Here is a 20,242-nt window from a genome sequence, read left to right as displayed (position 1 = left end):
TTAGTAAGGTCATCTACATATAAATGAACCTTGTAGGGAGACTGGAAATAGTTTGATCTCTTAAATATTTATAAACCCTTTGTATATACTGTTGTTTAGTCTAATACAAATGAATGTGTATCTAAAAGCAGTAAACCTTTCCTAAGTCTTTTCCACTTTTAATGCTTTTTGCTTTAGGTTGAAGCAGGGTAATTCTTAGTATCAGAATATATGTGAGACAACTTTTCAGTTTGAGTTTTGACCACTGAGAGTTTCCCAGTCTGTCACCTGCATTGGAATGCCTATTTTCTGTCGTTGGCATGCTTTCCCCAGTGGTGACTCTGTTTGCTTGTGTGGAGTATGTATGCATGGTTGTGTCCCCAGAGTGCTTTGAATCCTTAGAGATAATTATTGCAGGCTGAAACATGATCAATTCCATGGTGACAATAAGCTGAGTCAATTTTTCCTTGTACTACAGTGACCTTCTATTTGCATTCCAAAATGTCCAGTCTCTTTTTGTACTTACCTATTTCTCTTATATTTCCTAAATTAAGTTGTTTCACTCCTAAATATTTCAATATGAATGAAGAAGAGCACACCACATTAATTATCTGTTGCCTCAGTAACAGTCTGCCACAAGTTACAGCTTAAAACAATACATTTATTAAATGATACTTAATTATCAAGGGTTTGGGCATGATTTAGGAGGGTCTTCAGCTCCAAGTCTCTTACAGAACTTCAGTCATGTTCTGCTTCGCCAAAGCTAGCTAGGGAGAATCCGTAAGAGCTAGATCACTTTTATGTATCTAGGGTTTAAAAATGGCACTACATTGCCATTTCTTTGTATTTTATTTGAAATAAGTTTAGGCCATCCTACGGTAGAGATAGGTCATATGAAGGCGTGAATAACCACAAAGACGAAATCATTTGAAGCCTTCAGAATTGCTCTGCTAGAGATTTGTCTCCAATAGGCTTCACTGAAGACTCGTGTAATTTCATATAAATATATAAAATAAATGAAAAGTTTTGCCTGCCTGTATGTATGTGTACCGTGCTGCTTGTCTGTGGAGGTGGGAAGAGGGTCTCTGATCCCCTAGAGCTGAAGTTATGCATGGTTGTGAGGCACTGTGTAGGGGCTTGGGAACCCAATCTGGGTCCTCTCCAAGAGCAACATGTACTTTTATCTTAGCCATCTGCCAGCCCCTGTGGTTTCAGAGTTTAAGCTGTACAGCTTGGCTTTGTATCTGTCCTTTAGCCCTTTTATTCCTTCTAATTTGAGTAGCCATTTTTATTAGTTTTTGGTTCAAGCAAATAAAAGCAATTATTGTGTTTATCTGTTCCTTAAGTATAGTATGGTTTGGTCTTTATCAATTGAAGGACATCTGGATTGCTTCCAGTTTGAACATTTGTATGTAGGTTTTTATTTGGATATAAAATGTTATTTCCCTTGAATCAGTGTTTAAGAGTCTAGTTTTATGTTGTTGTTGTTGTTGGGTTTTTTGTTTGTTTTTGTTGTTGTTGTTTTTTGGTTTGGTTTTTGGGTTTTCTAGACAGGATTTTTCAGTGTAGCCTTAGTCGTCCTGGAACTTGCTCTGTTGACCAGAATGGCCTCAAGCTTGTGGATCCACCTGCCTCTACCTCCCAGTGCTGGGACTAAAGGCATGTGGCACCACTGCCCGGCAAGTTTAGTTACTGAATCACACAAAAAATACTTAAGAAACTATAATATACACCTAAAATGGCTGTACCATTTTACACTCACATTAGGGTACAGGTATTCCATTATCTCTAGTGTGTGTGTGTCTGTGTGTGCGAGTGTGAACATGTAAGAGTTCTCACCTAATATGTGGGTCTTGGGGATTGAATTCAGGTCATTAGCCATTGAGCCATTGTCATCTGAAGTTTCTCTGAGTTGGTAATAGCCTTTGAGCCATCACTGTATTTTAATTTTAGCTGTTCTGATAGGCAAGTAATGATGCTGGTTGTGGATGTTTGTGATGGCTATTGGTGTTGCACATGTTTTCATATGCTTATCTGCCCCCTTGGATATGCTCAATGAGTTCTTATTCGTGCCTTGCCTGTTTTTTAATTGAATTGTTTGCTTTTTTTTTTTTTAAAAAAGCCTAATCATTGTAAGTACTTATATATTTTAGATGTCATTTTTTGAACATAAAATAGGTTCTTCCAGGCTGTATCTTCTCATTTTACCTTTTAACAGAGACCTTACCAGAACAAGATTTTAATTATTTCTAGAGCCTGATTTTTGCTTTTATAGATTAGTGAGTTTTGTGTAAGAACTTGCCTAGGATTTAGAGAAAGGATAATTGTATATTGTGGGTAGTGATATGAGAAAGTAAGTCAGTCAGTCAGTAAGTAAGAACATTGTGTAGCTGCTATAGAAACAGTACAGAGGCCTCTCAAAAAACTTTATGGCCCAGCAGCCGTACTCCTGGGTATATAAAAGTCATTGCATCAAAGAGATACCCACACCCCTGCTTATTGCAGCACTAGTCACAGGAACCAGAATTATAGAGTCAGCCAAGATGTCCATCAGCAGATGAATAGATTTTAAAAACTATGTGGGAACAGACATGGCTCAGTGGTTAAGAACATTTGCTGCACTTGCATAGGACTGGAGTTTGATTGACAGGTGGTTCACATTCATCTAGAACTCCAGACTCAGGGCTTTTGTGCCCTCTTCTGGCCTCCAAGGCATACACACAAATGACATTCATATACACAGGCATACGTGTGTACACACAGATTTTGTTTTCAAAGATTGTGTGTGTGTGTTTATGTGTGGTGTATGTGTGTCCATGAATATATGTGTGTGACAGAGCAGGGGTTAGGAGGAATACTGTTTAACCATAAAAAGGATGCCGTCCTGCCAATGTATGACTGAAACTTAAGGGCATTATGTTAAGTAAAGTAAATTAAGTATAGAGAGACACATATTGAAGAAGCTAAAGACATTAATCACATAATAGTAGATGTACAATAGCACTTAGTAGAAGCTAGGAAGGGAAAGCAGTCAGAGGGTAAGATAATCAATACGCAGATACAGTTGCTATAGTTCTCTTATGTTACAAAATTGAGGAACTAATCCAGAGCCGTTAGTTGTACATTTCAAAATAACTAGAGAGGAAGATTTGAGTTCCCAGAATCATAGGCGAGTTGATATTTGAGGGATGGAAGTTCTGAGTACTCTGGTTTGGTCATTATATCTGCACAGAAATTTGATTTGTAATGTGGTCACATAAGTGAGTATAAATGTTATATGTTAATTTGAAAAAAATAGAAACCGGGAGCTGGAGAGATGGCTCAATAGTTAGAAAGGGCGTTTGATATTCTCAGAGCTTGTAACTCCAGCTCCAGAGAATCTGATATCCTCTTTGGTCTCTGCAGACTCTTAGACATAAAGACAGGCAGGCAGGCAGGCACGCACCCACATGGGCACACACACACACACACACACACTCACAACATACTCTCCCTAATGAGCCCTCCCTTCCTTGGAGCTTATTTTCCTGTTTCCACTGTTGCTAGAAAGAAGTGGCAGGGACTGGGGGCCTAGGAAGTAGGTTAGGCATTGAAGCCAGGAATGGAAGCCACTCTGTGCTGGTGGCGATGGAACTCCTGTTATTTCCTAATTGCTGCCAGCCAGGCCACTATTGCCTCCTTCTCAAGGTTGTCTAGCACCCTGACTCTGAGAAAGAAAGGACAGCTAAACCCACAAAACCCCAAACTTCCATGCTTGGTGATCTGTAAGTTCTGTTTTACATTTGTTTGTTTTGTTTTGTTTTTAAGGACTCAGTCTCTGGCTTCATTCTTTTTCCTCGTTCTCATTTTTAGTTTGATTTCTACTGTAATTTTTGCTTTACTTTTTATTTTTTGTGATATTCATGGTTACATTTCCTTTTTTGTCCTAGCTCCTTAGGGGGGAAGCTTAGGTGATTGATTTTACAATCTTCCTAATTTTCTTGTATGTATTTAACACGTCTGCTAAGTGTTGTTTTTATGGTATTGCACCGTTTCCGTAAGTTTTCGTTCTTTTTTTAAAAAATTAATCTAGTTCGATTTGTGTGTTTACCCTGAGGCTGCCTTGATTTGTGTATTATTTGGAACTGTGTTGTATATGCTAACTATTTTAAGAGTTTTCTAACTGTCTTGTATGAATGATTCTGATTTAATCCCATTGAGATCTGTGAGCTGTTGGTGTCACTGACACGTTTTCCTGTGGTAGTGAGTGCTCCCGTGTGAGTTGAGGAGAATGCCTTTGCTGTTGGTGAGTGTTCTGTGTATGCCAGTTACATCCAGTTGATTGATGGTGCTTTTTAGCTCATTGGTGTGCTGAGTTTCTGCCTCTTGAATCTGTCAGTTGCTGAAAGTGAGAGGTTGGGAATCTGCAATTAAAATAGTGCTTCTTGCAATTCTGACAATTTTTTCCTCAAGTATTTTGACACTTTTTTTGTTTGGTACAGTCACATTAAGAGTTGTGTCTTCTTGAGGAATTGACACATTTCATCAATGCCCCTCTGTCCCTAATGATTTTCCCTTCTTAAGTAAGCCTGATTTGGATCTGGCTGGTCTGCCTTCTATTTCAAACATGCTGCATCTTCATCTGTTTTTTCACATTCACATGTCCTTTATTTATTTATTTATTTTTTCATGTTTTTTAAAAAAATTTTTATTAGATATTTTCTTCATTTACATTTCAAATGCTATCCCAAAAGTCCCCTATACCCTCCCCCCCACCCTGCTCCCTATGTCCTTTATTTTTATGTGAGTTTCTCATAGGTGATGTATTTGAGCAGTTGTTTTTCTCATCCATTTCAACATTCTCTTTAAGTTGGTTTATTTCAGCCATTTACATACAAATTGATTATTGATATAATTGGATTGATATCTGCCATATATAAAACTGTTTTCCATCTCATACACTTATTTCTTGCATCTTTTTATTTTCTATCTCTGATTTGAAATGAGCCTCCAGTGTGACTTTATTTTCTTTTACATATTAATTGCATTTCTCTTACTTTTTAGTGCTTCTGTTAATACAAGAGGATATTTTGTACACGTCTAGAGGGTTAGAGTCCACAATGGCTGGGACTGCCTGGAAGCAGGTGGCAGGGACAGGAAGATGAAAACTCATACCTTGAACTGTAAGCTTGAAACTGGGAGAGCAACTAGAAGCAGGCAAGGCTTTTTATTCTCACAGCCGTCCTCCAGTGACATGCTTCCCCAGGAAGGCTGCACCACCTAAACCACCTCAAATAGTGCCATCCACTGGGGCCAGGCTGAAATGCCTAAGACGGTAGAGGCATTTTCTCATCCAAACCATCACACTGCTTAGCCTAAAGTTTGTTAAATACGTTTATAACTAATCTAACTTTAGCTTTAAATAATAGTAAACTGCTTATGAGTGGTATTGACACTGATTTTCAGAATATATTTTATTCCTCTCTTGTTTGACTGTACCAGAGGGCCATAGATTAGGTGGTTTGTAATAGGAAATGTATTGGATTACAGTTTTAGAAGCTGAGCTATTCAAGATTCAGGAACTAACATCTGGGAAAAAGATCTTTTGTGGGAAGCATCCCATGGCAGAAGGGTAGGGAAGGGAGTGAGGGTGACAGAGGACTCTCCTTATCCTTCCTGAATGAGCTCAGTCTTGGTATGCAGGATATGTGACAAGATCAAAACAGTCAGGCATCTACTTTACCACTACTCATCTCGGGAAGTTCCCCTAATCAAAAATGAAATTGATTCTTTGGTAGTTTCATACCTGTGTGCATTGATCTTACACACCCCAACATGCCAACATGCTCCCAACATGTTCTCTTCCCATCTTTATACCTTCTCCTTTTTAAAGAAACAAAACAAAACCAACAACACCAACAACAACACCCTTACTGAGTCCAGGTAGTACTACCGACTAGAATATGGACTGATGTTGGCTTGATTCTGCGCAGATAATCAGGTAATCATCATTGCAGTGAGTTCATGAGTGTAGCAGCCGTGCCATGCCCAGCGTCTGCATTTCACAGGTTTCCACCTCATCCTTCAACTTGTACATTCTTTCTACCCTTTCTTTACTGTGTTGCTGGAGCTTGGCAGCAAGGGGAATAGTTGTCCCACTTGAGTACTTAACAGTCACTTTTTCTCAGTACTTTGACCTAGTTAGGAACCTTTGAATTAATTGGTGCTTCCTATAGAATCAGCTTCTCTGGTCAGGGTTGAGAACAACACTCATCTGTGGGCATAAGCCAGTATCTAGAAGGCATTTTGGTATGGGTTGCCCCACCCCTCACTGCCATCCCCATGGCCTGTGACCTTCAGATCCCTGGGTTTTTGACCAGGTTTACAGTGCCAGGCAGGGCTTAGAGCCAACCAGAAAGTGGTCGGTTATTCTATAATCTTCACTCCTCCATCACTGTAAGAAGTGGTGGGCACTTCTTACCTGGTGAGTTAGTATTGTCATGTCCAGGATTCATTGCTGGGTCATCCCATTGATGACTCGTCTCGCCTACCTGCCTGTGTAGCACCTTCCAGCATTACGAACATTAGCTGTCTGTGAGGAAGTTTTCAGGTCAATTCTGGTTGGATTTCTGTATGCCCTACAATCAGAATGTGTGCTGAGGAGCAGTGGATCTAGTTCTTGTGGGCATGAAGAGCAGTGGCAATATTGTTTGAGGGGGCATATGGGACATTTTTGATGTATAACTTATAAGGAAGTATCCCACTCCTGCTACTAAGATTTTCATTTAATAACCCATGTCTTCTGAGGAAATTATTGCTCACCCACACAGGGAACTGTGTTCAAATACCTTTACCTTCTTTTTAATAGCTCACAAAGTAGTGGAGGATCTTTAATACATCCTTAGTTTTGATGATGCTTGTCTCTTCTCCATCCACCCACTATGCCTGCCCCACTTAAACCTCCAACCCCGAGTATTCCCTCTCTACTTTCAAATCACACATCAAGATTGGATTTCTTTCCCCTCCCCTTTCAGTACTTGAAATAGTTCCTTTATTTGCCTGTGGAGTTTTTGATGAGACGTTTAATGTAATTCTAATCTTTGTTTCTCTGTAGTGGACTTTTCCCCACTCTTTGTGATTTTTTTTTCCCCCATGACTTTCTCTGTGGTTTTCTACTGTTTGAATATACTGTGCCTATGTGCTAGTTTTTGTCAGCTTACTAAGGAGTTGCCCCTGTCAAATTGGACTGTGGACATGTCTGTGGAGCATTTTCTTGATTAGTGATTGATTGCCACCATAGGCAAGTGGTCCTGAGTTGTATAAAAAGCCAATAAGCCGAGCAAGCAATGGGGAACAAGCCGGTATGCAGATTTCCTCCGTGGTTCTTGCCTCTGCCCTTGCTTGTGTTCTTAGTCTGACACTGAGCTGTTCACCCCTCCCCTGTTTGGATTTGGTATAGTTTTTATCACAACAGTAGAGAAACTTAACCAGTATAGTCTAGATATACATTTTCTTCCCTTGTTTTCTTTCTATTATTGTTGTTGTTGTATTTGTTTCTTGGTTTTGTCTTATCTTCCTGGATAGATGGTTTGATATTGTACTGGCTTCCAAAAATCCTCAGTCACTGAATTGCCTTGCATGTTTCTCCTGTTGCTGTTTTCTTTCAGTGCAGCTGTGCGTATGTCATAGCTCTTTGATTTCTTGCAGCCCTTGGACACCCCCACTCTCTCTTTTCCCCTCTTTTCAGCCTGGGATTTTTCTGTAGAATATTTCCAATCTCAGATTCTTTCTTCAGTGTTACGTATCTATCCTATGTATTATCTACTTATTTCTTTAAAACTCTTAAAGTGATAACCATAGTTATTTAAAGACATTTCATATCTAGTAATTCTAAAATCTGCACCTCTGAGTCTGGTTCTAATATGTTGTCTATTCAAACTTAGGGGAAAAAAGATCTTTTAGGGGCCTTTCCCCTCTCCACTCCCCCTCCTCCCTGCTTCCCTTTGATGTCGTCTCCCAGTTCTTGTGCAGCCTCCTTGTATTGAGATTACAGGTGTTTGCTTGATACTGTGTTCAAGTCTAGCATGCTTTCTGATTGTGAGTTCATTAGTAACTGTCGATCCAGTTCTTTTTTTTATAACATGTCATCCCAAGGAGTTAACCTATAACCTCTGTACAACTGTCTGTCTTCCTAAGGTTGTGGTCCTTCATGTGGGGTGCTGGGAATTGAACACTGGTTCTCTGCAAAAACAAGGTCTTTTAACCACTGAGCCATCTCTCCAGCCCTGCTTATTTTTTGGTTGATAGTGTTTGGAAGTATACTAGTTATATATTTTATTTAAAGTTTCACAGTTTGGGTTTGTGTGTGTGTGTGTGTGTGTGTTTGTTTGTTTGTTTGTGGTTGTGCTGGGATTGTTGGTGGCAGTATGGACTCTGGTTACTATTTTATACTTCCTGTTTTAAGCTCCTGCTACAGCCTTTATTTTGTTTCTATTCTTTTCCAGCTTCTCTCATACCTCTAGGTTGGCTCCTTCTTGGCCCAGCATTCTTTTTAATGCTTTTTAAAACTTACATTAATTTAGAGGTTTTCTGTGCTTTTTTAATGGTTATATACTATTCTCTTTCAAATCGTAAACATTGTATAACTTTGTGGTAGTTCCAGTAATTTTATAATGGTGGATTATTTCCCCTTTTTGACTTTAATCACTTCAGTTTTCTTTCTTTTTTTAATTCTAGGAACATTTTAGTGGATAAACCAAATGATCAATCTTCCAGATGGTCTTCAGAGAGCAACTATCCTCCCCAAGTAAGACTGCATGTCGCGCCGGAGACTGTTAGAAGTTGGCATAGATGGGCACTTACTCAATTGCTATCAATTCTGTAGAATCCATGGAGAGTTGATTTTTGTCTTCAGGATTGTGAGCTACATCTTCTTTTTGGTCTATTAAATTTTTATTTTATAGGTAAAAACAATGTGGGATTTGATGAGACACTTTTACTTCCTATTGAAATTTTAAATTTTAATTTATATTTTTAATGTATCAATAAGGATGCAAAATTAAGTTGTTTTTGTTTTGTTCTGAAAAAAAAAAAACTAATGAATAAAATGTTAGACAAGGACTTGAGTGCTGTTCTGATCTAAGCCAGGTTGTGCTCCCATTCTGCTATGCTCAAATCATTTTGTAAATGTTAGTAAGTTGAACTTTGAATGTGGGGCCTTTTCAGAAAAATCAACATAGTTTGTTACATTGTTATTGTAATCTTTTAAAAATCATGTTTACTTATGTATGCATGTGTTGAGCGTGGGTGAGTATGTGCGTGTGAAGATGCAAAGATGATTTATGGGAGTCTGTCCTTCTATCATATGAGTTTCACATGCACCCTTACCTGCTAAGCTGTTGCACTGGCTTGGTGTGCTATGTTAAGATGGTATATACAGAAGGTGTTATGGCCAGGAACTAAATACTCCTTTTTTCTGGTAAGCAGTGCTGCTACTAAAAGAAATCATTCTTTAATTTTACATGCTTAGGGTGTAGTAGGTACATTCATAATGTCTGTATCCTTGAAGGTGTCATAAAGTAGATGGGTAAGCAAACAATATAGTAGAGTTCATGGGAGCCTAGTTTCTGCACTTCTTTTTCTTTTTATTTGTCTGTTGCTGTAGCTATTTGGGTCACTTGATAGCTATATACTTCACCTCAAAATGTTATGTATTACCCAAACATGGTGCTGATATATTGGCAGAGCGAAGATTGTATTTTTATTTACTTTGACATTATTACTTAAATTATAATGTTTTACTGTGAATTTCCAATTTTAACTATATTTTAAAGGCATTTAATGTTTTTATATATTTCTTTCTCACTTATTAAAAGTTATTTAGTAAGTACTCAAAAGGCACCAAATTAAATATTGGGAGTAGAGCTGTGAAATATTTTCTCTGTTCTTGATGAATCAAGCAGAGCCCTGAATCATTTAGCATTCCATCTATTGAATCCTTGGGTAAAAGAAATGTGACGTTTTGTAATTAAGTAAAGTTACTTTAATTTTGAAATAGATAACATGTAATCAATGTGTCTTAGTTGTAACTGTGACACAAATATGAGATTCTTATGGCCAGTCTCAAGGGACATGAACAATTTAGTTTTATTTATTGGACAGAATGGGCACAGTTTTGGTGTATAGATAAATAGCAAGAAGTTTTACATTATTAGTGGTTGTTTGTTGTAAAACTTGTTTCTGACTCCTGGTTTGAAGACTGTGGAAGGGACCTGATTTAAAGCTGTACGTGTGCTTAAGGTTAATGAAAGCTAGCACCTTAAAGCAGCACGTATATGGCTTACTTGATTCAAAGTAATTATTTTAAGATTAATCTTGGAAACACAGATCTGAGGTCAGAGGCTGTGTGATACCCATTAGGGTTACCTACATTACCCATAAAGCGACACCACTTATCTCCATGACTAAACGTCACACACTCCTCGCTGAACCAAGACTGAACACCAGCCCAGATATTCATCCAGTGCAGGAATGCCAGAAACTCATTTTAGTACTTAGGCACCCACTTGCCAAAACCAGAACTAGAACCTGATCTGGATCCAGAGCCAGAGTGAAAACAAGATTTAGACCCAGGTACTGATGAAGCAGTCCTCAGATAGAGGGTAGGAAGAAGACTTCCCATCAGGGAGGAGTTTCCAGCTGCAAGACAGCCTTCTGGGAAGTAGGGAAGAAGCCAGATGGAGCTCAGCAGTCAGGAAAGCATACCTCTGGGCAGTGTCTGTTGTTGCAGTGAATAGTTTACTCTCAGGAGAGGACTGAGGATAGAAGTTGACACTGTGAACAATATTTTAATAGTGGAAAATGACACCTCAACCATACTGCTACCCAGTCCTTTCAAGAAAATACAGATAGTGCCATTGAAAAAAAGAAAGGTGACCCTAAAACAGCAGTGACAACCAACTATTGAATTCCTGATGCATAAGTCCCAATGCAAAAACAATAGGTAACATGAAAAACAAGTTACCCTGCCCTTACAATTCCGGCATAATGACCACCACTGAGAAAGACAGCCTAGTCTGAAGAAACAAAAGATACTTCATACGCCATTACAACCTGGCAAGATAGGTAACTCTTAGAAAGAAAGATTCCTGATTGGATTTAAGGCATGCTTCACAAATTGGAACCAAGGTATGGCACTGTTATCAGGGTCAAGAACCTGTGGCTAGATAGGATATAGGTCCTAGGAAAGAATCTATTATTATTATTATTATTATTATTATTATTATTACTCTGCTAAGTGGATATAGTATTAAATTGACTCCCAATGATTTCTTATAGATTAGTACATCTGTCAACTAATCTATACTTTTTGTACTAAATGGTGATAAACCCAAAGATCTACAATGGTCAGGGTGCAAAGAGTAAGAGGCCGAGGAATGCTCCCCTTAATGGGACATCTGTTTCATACCCCCTTCTCTCAAGGCTCAGAGATGATTTGGGAAGAGAGGACAGACAGATTGATTGTAAGAGCCAGGGGTAGTAGATGATTGAAAGGAAAGTGGGTTTTCTGGGCACAGCAGGGTACTTGCTCATATGAATTCACAGCAGTCATAATAGCATACAGAAGTCCTGTGTAGGCACAGGTCAGACCATATAACAACAAGGAGATGAGAGGTGGCCGTGAAGTCCTGCTCCTAGCTAAGACAGTTGATAGTTGCTGTAAAAGGAACAGTCATTTTTCTTTAAGGATGTGGCTCCTGGCTGGTGGACTCTTCTCTAGAAAAGGCCACATATCCTAGAGTATATGGGCAGCATGAACTGAGCTTCATGAATTTCAAAGTTGAGTGGGTAAGGGTGGATCTGAGAGAAGTAGGGGTGTGTGACTATGGTCAGAGTATATAGTAAAAAATTCTCAACCAATGAAAAAGAAGAAACCCTACAAACTCAAAAAACAAAACAAACAAAACAAAACAAAACAAAAAGAAAAGGAGAGAGAGAGAGAGAGATCTCCATCAAGAAGACAGTACAATTTTAAACATCTAAACATAATGCACTGAGTATAGGTGCACTCAGTTTCACAAAGCACACTTTGCTAGGTGTGAAGACACAGTTTGACCTCAGCATAATTGTGGTGGGCGAATCAGGACTTGACTTAATCAGGTTTGAGGTCCTGGATTCTGACCTTATAAACCAAACGGACTTAACAGTATCTACAGAACATCCTCTCCTAAAACTGCAGAATACACCTTCTTCTCAGCAGCCTACAGAACTTTGTTTAAAATTTTATTTTAGGACATAAAAGAAACCTTAACAATTATAGGAAAGTATAAATAATTTCCTGTATTCTTTTTGATCATAAGGAAAGAAAAAAACTACAAACCAACAGTAAGAATGACTATAGAATGTATATAAACTTATGGAGGTTTACCAGCATACTATCAAAGAGAAATAAAACCTTTTAAAAATGAAGTGAAAATGACATGCAGTATAACAAAGCCCATGAGATAGAATGAAAGCAATCCTAAGAGAAGAGTGAGACCCTTAGTACCTACATTTGAAATGAGAAAGTCTCGCCATTTAATGCTACAGGTCAGGGCCATAGAAAAACAGAATGAGCTGGGCAATGGTGGCGCAGGCCTTTAATTTTCATACTCATGAGGCAGAGGCAGGAGGATCTCTGGGTTCAAGGCCAGCCTGGTCTGCAGAGTGAGTTCCAGGATAGCCAGGGCTACACAGAGAGGCATTGTCTTAAAACAACAACAACAACAACCCACCACAACACAAAAGAAACAAGAAAAACCCCAATCAGTAGATAAAAAGAAATGACTAAGGAGATGGAGACATGGCTCAGTAGGTAAGAGTACTTGGTGTGTAAGCATAAAGACCTGAGTTCAGATCTCTGCACCCACTTATGGTCCAGCTCCAAGGATCCAGGGACAAGAGGACTGTTAGGGTTTGTTGAAGGCTAGCCTGGCTGGAAAAACAAACAAACAAACAAACAAACAAACAAACAAGAAAAGAACAAAGAAGGTTCAGGGAGTTGTATTATTTAAATAAATCCCATCTGTGGGCGATTCGCTACTGGCTCCAAGTTTATGCTCCTGAATGAAAGACACACACACACACACAGCCTTTATATTTTGATATGCCTTAAACAGTGCAGTAGCTGGGCTACTTCCCACTGATAATCCTGAGTTATCAGCAACCTAATTCTATATTCTACCTTGGCTGCCCTGGACCCAGCTGAACAGCCCTCTGGGCCGTACTCTCCGGGCTCCTTCACATGGCTGTTATGTCTCTCTGTCCTCCACTCTTCTCAGGTATGACTTCTCCCTTCCACTTCTCCTGGCATGGCAGATCCCCCAATCCCCGGGCCCATCCCAAACCAGGGAATTCTCAAATCCCACCTCTGTCTTCCCTGCCTAGCCATTGGCTTCCGGCATCTTTATTTACCAGTCAGTACCAATTGGGGGCAAGGTCCCTCAATGTCTTTTGTGGACCCAAATTAACATTGAATACAAGCAGCATTAGGCCATGCCCACCATGGGGAGTGACCTGGCCTCAAAGGAATAACAAGAAAATAATGGAAGAGGTCACCCAACACCATCTTTTATCCTGTATATACTACTTCCTCATATACACAAATAAATACATAAAACATTTAAAGTAGAAATTAATGAAAAACAAAAAAAAGTAGTACCAAAAAAAAAAATCACTAAAACAGAGAGCTAGTTCTTTGGAAGGATAAACAAGATCTATAAACTTAGACAAAATGACCAAAAAGATATAAATTAATAAAATTAGAGGTGGAAATACATTAAAAATATCTGCTCACTGAGTGTGATGACACATGCCTTTGACCAAGCACTCCTAAGGGAGGCAGAGACTGGCAGATGTCTGAGCTTCCAAGGCCAGCCTGATTTACATAGTGAGTGCCAGGCCAACCAGGGCTACTTAGTGAGACCGTGTCACAAACCCAACATATGTATGTATATACTTGTGTTCTATTACATTGGGAAATCTAAAAGGCATGATGTATTTCTAGGTTCAAATAACCTACCAAAATTAGACTTATGGTGAAATAATTTAAACGCTTCTGTAACAAGCCAAGAGATTGAATTAATAATAATGAAAAAATTCTAACTAGAAAAATATAGTTCCTGTTGGATTCCCTGGTGAGTTTTGCCACACCTCCAAAGACCTAAAAGTAATTCTTCTGAGATTCTTCCATAAAGTAGGGAGTAAAGGAACATTACCACAAACTTAATTACCAAGGCAGTATTACTCATATCAAAATTCTGTAACCACACAATTAGACCAATCTCCCTAATATGTGTAACTGCAAAATTTCTCAGCAAGGGCTGGTGAGATGTCTCAGCAGTTAAGAGCACTGACTGTTCTTCTGAAGGTCCTGAGTTCAAATCCCAGCAACCACATGGTGACTCACAACCACCTGTAATGGGGTCTGACGCCCTCTTCTGGTGCGTATAAAGACAGCTACAGTGTACCTAAATATAACAATAAATAAACCTCATATATATAAGAAATAAATAAATAAATCTTTAAAAAAATTTCTCAGCAATGTACTCACAAACTGAATATAGGAGTGCATAAAAAGGGTCATCATTTGATCAAGCTTGGCTTTAGTCCAGAGATACTGGAGGGGCTCAACATTCAGAAATCAAGAAATGTAATATGTTATATGAATGGACTCATGACCATAATCACATGATTGTCACAATGGGTGATAAAAACATTTTTGATATCATACAACTTGCTATCATGATAAAAATCCTGAAGTGAGGGCTGAAGATAGGGTTCAGTGGTTCAGAGTGTTAGCTGCACTTATGGAGAATATGAGTTCAATTCCCAGCACCCACATGGTAATTCAAAACCTTCTAGAACTCTAGTTCCGGGGGGGTTTAATCACCTGTTTCTGGCCTTCACTGGCACCAGCAATACTTTTAGTGCATGCAGGCAAAACACCTAAGGAACTGGGAGTAGAAAGAACATATCTCAACATTATAAACGCTATATATAACAAATCTATAGCCAACATTATACTAAGTGGGACAGAGCTCAAAGGATTTCTACTAAAATCAAAGCAGATAAGGATGTTTGTTTTCATCAGTTATTCAGCATAGTTCTGGGATTCTTAACTAGAGGGTCAAGACTAGAGAAACACAAGTCATAAAAATAGGACCAATTTGCAGATGATAAGATTCTATGTATAAGATTCTACGAACTTACACAAAACTCTTAGAGCTGACATACACTTTAAGCAAAGTGGCAGGCTACAAAGTCAGTAGCAGTCTTTTATACCAACAGCCTGATGAGAAAGAAGTTAGAGGAACAGTCTTACCACAGTTCACACCCATATCCTTTAGCTAAGTCTAGACTATCCAGGGATGTGAAAGGAATGGAAAACATTAAAACATTCAAGAGAGAAATTGATAAAGTCACTAGAAGATAAAAAGACCTCCTGTGTCCCTGGATTAGGAGAATGGTGGACATGAGTATCTTAACAACGTAGTCTACAGGGTTGAGCAGAATCCCAAGAAAAAAGCCAATACCATCCTTAAAAGAAATAGAAAAAGCAATCTTAAAATTTATTTGTAAACACAAAAGAATTCCAGTATCCAAATTAATCGTGTGTTGTCTGTCCACTCCCCTCCACACACACCCCAGAAAGAAAGAAAGCAGCTGAGCAAGAGAGGTATCAACATACCTGGTTTCAGCGTGTGTTATAGAGCCAGGGCCTAGCATGATACTGCATAATCAGAAATGTAGCTCAGTGGAGCAGAGTAGATATAAATCCATGCTGCTACAGCCACCTAGGTTTTCACAGAAGTGTTAAAAATACTCACTGAGTAGAGATAGACCCTTTAACAAGCTATCTGGGAAACTGGGTATCTGCATGTGAAACTTTATGGTGGGTTTTTCTGATGTTCTACCTGAGAATCCCTAGTTAATCCAAGTTTTAATCTAAATTATATCTAAATATTTTAGTCTAAAAATGAATTTTGATCAGTTTTGATTATTAATAATTATGCAATGAGATTTTGATCTGCCAATTTCTTTCCGTGGAAATGGGTGGTTTCTGTTTTTTCATTTTAATCGTGTTCTATTTGGTTAGTGCTAGTCTGGTGTGTCTGTACTGGTGCTCAGTATCATTCACTGATGAGAATCTACATCACTAGGCTTCTTTCAGTATGTTTTCAGCATTCAGGAGAATATAGGTGGCAGCCTCTGTTGAGTGAAGAACATAACAGTCACTACTAGGGTGCTGTAATATTGTTCTGTGAGCTTTAAAACAAATAAAACAAAAAGTCTTTAAGCCTGCACCTACGATGGAGCTTTCTTATCATTCTGATAGCTGTCAAAAGTTCTAACATCTAAGGTTGTTTTAAGCAGAGGGTATATTTGATTTCTTCTTCCTGTCTTTTTCCCTCAGTACTTGATTCTGAAGCTTGAAAGGCCTGCTATCGTTCAGAATATTACATTTGGAAAATATGAGAAAACTCATGTCTGCAATTTGAAGAAATTCAAAGTTTTTGGTGGAATGAATGAAGAAAATATGACAGAGCTGTTGTCCAGGTGGGTTTGGTTGTGGCGTAGAAAGGACTGCCTTTGAGACATACTGCAGAGCTCGTCTACTTTCTTCATAGCTGAATCTTTGTGCCTTTTCCTAGGAAGTAAAGAAGCTTTTTCAGGTTTTACTCTTAGTACCTTTGTTGATACTGTGACTTAAGTTGGTAGGTTTTTGTTTGTGTGTATGTGCTTTTTAAACTGTAAGATACTAGTTAAAATTGTTAAATAATGGAGAAAGAATCAAATATTTCTTTTTTTCTACTCATAGTTTTGATTTGTCAATAACTTTAGAAATACTTTCTATTTAATGAAAACCTCTGATACTGCTCAAGGCCTGGATTCAGTTCCCACCACTTCCAAACAAACAAACTATTCATTTGTGGGTAGAAGGACAAAAGCTGTACCTACTGGAAAATACAAACCTAACTGAAAACGTGAATTACCTAGCCCAGAAATAGTCCTCTGAGATTTTACTGTTAGAGATGCAAAACGAGAAGTGCCAGTAACTGGAGACAAAACCTGACAGCATGGCTTGCAGTCTGGAAAGAGCACCATAACCTGGAGTTCAGAACAGTTAACGTCCCAAGCATGAGGAACGTCAGACAGTCAGCAGAAACAAGGCCATGGCGACTTGGAATGTATTTGTGACATAGTTACCCCATTAAGGAAATACTTCAAGTGCATAAGTACTAGTTTTATGCTCTGATTTAAGTCATACAAGTATTTTAGGGTATAAGGAGGTCTGATGGTAAGGGATTTTCCTGTAAACACATGCATCAATCTTGATTAAATAAGAGGTGGGCGATATGAGTTAGTTTTTATTTAGGGTAAAGAAGATTCTTTTAAATCAGAAGAACAAGATTGCCTTTGAAAATTTGTGGATGATAAAAAGGTATCTAAGAAATTTAATTCCTTGACAAATTCTAATATTGGCCTGTTGCAGTTGTTAGATATGACTGACTTGTTTTTAATTCTTTTCCTACTACTTGAAAAATTTTAAGATTAACTTATACATTGAAGATAGCCACACATTTTCACACAGCTGGCCACAGTCTCTGGTTCATGCGGAACATTCTTCACTTGCTTTTGTATAGTGTTAAGAACTATAGTATTGCAGTTGATGTGGAGGTGCCCGTTCTGACCAGTCTCCCTTCTCAGCCGCTTGTTTCCATTGCCTTGAATATGCAGTGTGAGCCCTGGCACAAGCTTAGCATCTGAGTATAGGATTAGTGTGGTTAGTGTCTTTACTGAGTTATGAAATCATGTGTGATAACGTGCAGTGTTCTTTCTCTCTCCCACCACACAACAGTGGCCTGAAGAATGATTATAACAAAGAGACATTTACCTTGAAACATAAAATTGATGAACAGATGTTCCCTTGTCGATTCATTAAAATTGGTAAGGTTTTAGTGTTTTTGAATTAAAACTGTTTTGTAATGTCTTTGGTTCATAGACTGTAGTGTATGGATGAGGTTTTATAGGTCCCTATGTTTTAGTTTTTAAATGAGTTTGTGGTTAGTTTGTGCACTGGTTTTGACTGCTTTTGTGCCCCGAAGGCAGAGATGAGTAGTTGAAAGAGATCACATAGCCCAGCAAGCTGAAGAGATTCCTGTTGGCCCTTTACAGAACTGTTTGCTGACAATTGCTTTATGAATCCATTTTTAAGTGACAGTTAATTTCATGAGGCTATTTTCCAAGTGTTTTCTCACTTGGAAGGGTTCTTACAGAGTTGTGTGGGGTGTAGTTACCTAGTTACCCTAAGTATTCATGGAGGCTTGTCATCTATTCTAGAGCTATCAGCTGCAACCAAACCCTGATGAGTTTTTCAAGCACTGTAATGCGATTATTTGCTTTGTTCTTGTTTCACCTTTTACATGAAATGTTGGTTAAACTGACTTAGTCCATCTGTGGCTCAGATTTGCAAACCACAGTTCAGAAACACTGTCTGAAGGCATATATTTGTCATCCAGGTCTTCAGCTTCTGATGGCGCTTGTAATGCATCCCTCTCAGGCTCCTCTGGGAGCTGTTAGATTTAGTGTTATGAGGGCGGGGATGTTGAGGACTGAGTCTTTGGATTTCCATTTTTGCCTCACCTTTAGAAGTATTTTATTAAAATTAGAATCAAAGAAGTCAAATTTATTAATGAAGAACAATAATTAATGTCAGAGTCCCACACATTGAAAAACATTGATTTATTAAAATCCTTTAAGCACTTGTATTATAGTCTAATCTGTGTACCTTACCTAGTAGTTGAAAAGAAATATTGGCTAGCCAGTCAAGTCTTTTAAAATTTCAGTTAGACAACTATGTCATCTTCAGGTGATCAGTAATTTTTTAAATTAGTTTTTAATTACTTTATCCATATGTTTACCTGCATTTATGTGTGTGTGCCATGTACTATATGCCTACTGCAAGAGGAGGTCAGAAGAGGGCATTAGATCCCATGGAATTGGAATTGTGCACGGTTGTGAGCTGCTGTGTGAGTCCTGGGAACTGAACCTGGTTCCCCTGGAAGAGCAGCAAGTACTTTTAACTGCTGAACCATCTCTTTAGCCCCCACCCCACCTCTATGGTACTCGTTAAGACATCTAGTATACCCTGCACATATATAGCAGATGTGCAGCTTGGTCTTTATGTGGGTCCTGAACAACTGGAGCAGGGGCTATCCCAAAAGCTGTTGCCTGGATGTGAGATATGTTGGCCACAGTGGGAGAGAAAGTGGCCAGCCTGGCAGAGACTTGAAGTGCCAGGGCTGGGGTGTGGGAGATGATACCCAGGACGGGGCCTAACCGCTAAGAGGAGAAGGGGGCCATTGGGGGCCAATACTTTGTGGGAGGAGCTGACTGGGAGGGAGGTAGTGAGCGGGATATAAAGTGAGTAAGTAAAAAAATAAAAATAAATGAAAAAAAGACATCTAGTGTAGTATTGAATTAGTAGAGGAATTGGCGTCTTTGTCTTGTTCTGACTTGAGTATGAGTACTTAATATTTCCTTAGGTTTATGTTTAAGGCTTAAGATGAATTTTTAAAGTAATTAAGCACATATTTTCTCCTTTTAGTTTTTGTTATGGTGGTAAATTACATCACTGTATCTCCTTTTATTGAATCATCCTTGAATGAAATCTGTTTTCTTACAAAGAAAACCTGAGATTTTTTGTCGTTTTACATCTTTCCTACTATTTGGATATGTCTTCAAAGCTCAGATTGCCTTTGAAAAGTTTTCCCTCTAGCTTTGTTTTCAAGGTTCTATATTGATATATTGATACATAATTGAAATTTATGTTCTATACTTGGATATAGGTTAAAATATTATCTGCTGTATGTAGGGCCAGTATATATCACCTCTGTTATATCACCTCATAGTTCTGGTTTTATTTACTTAGGAGTAGATGTATCATGACTTTGAACTTACATTACAGATTTTATTAACTAAGAGAATATGATGGCATCAGTCAGTTTTGTTTTTTAACATCACAAGCCATCTTTTAAAAATTAAACACTTGCTTTAAAGATGCATTTGCTAAAAACAGTAATATGAGACAAGAGTTTCACAGTGTAGTCTAGAAACTCTTGTTCTTCCTACTGTAGTCTCCTGAGGGCTAGAAATCTAGGTGTGTGCCATGTGTGTAATAATTTTGATGAATACGTTTGCCCTGGCTAGTTTTGTGTGTCAACTTGACACAAGCTGGAGTTAT

At 38.5% G+C, this 20,242-nt stretch overlaps 1 protein-coding gene across 2 annotated transcripts in view; it reads left to right on the top strand.

Annotated features, from left to right (window-relative positions):
- The window catches only part of Mkln1 (muskelin 1), a 111,524-nt gene that overhangs the window by 11,724 nt on the left and 79,558 nt on the right, over nucleotides 1-20,242 (top strand). For both annotated transcript variants that reach the window (XM_021164743.2, XM_085840751.1), the window contains exons 2-4: nucleotides 8,695-8,764; nucleotides 16,412-16,554; nucleotides 17,858-17,946. In XM_021164743.2, the coding sequence (XP_021020402.1) occupies nucleotides 8,695-8,764; nucleotides 16,412-16,554; nucleotides 17,858-17,946 (302 nt within the window). The remainder of the gene's footprint in view (nucleotides 1-8,694; nucleotides 8,765-16,411; nucleotides 16,555-17,857; nucleotides 17,947-20,242) is intronic.

Source organism: Mus caroli, unplaced genomic scaffold (assembly GCF_978045245.1).
Source record: "Mus caroli unplaced genomic scaffold, Mus_caroli_1 scaffold_7, whole genome shotgun sequence".
NCBI classification, from domain to species: domain Eukaryota; kingdom Metazoa; phylum Chordata; class Mammalia; order Rodentia; family Muridae; genus Mus; species Mus caroli.
Note: the sequence above shows the minus strand (reverse complement) of the source record. Positions and strands in the feature narration are given on the sequence as shown.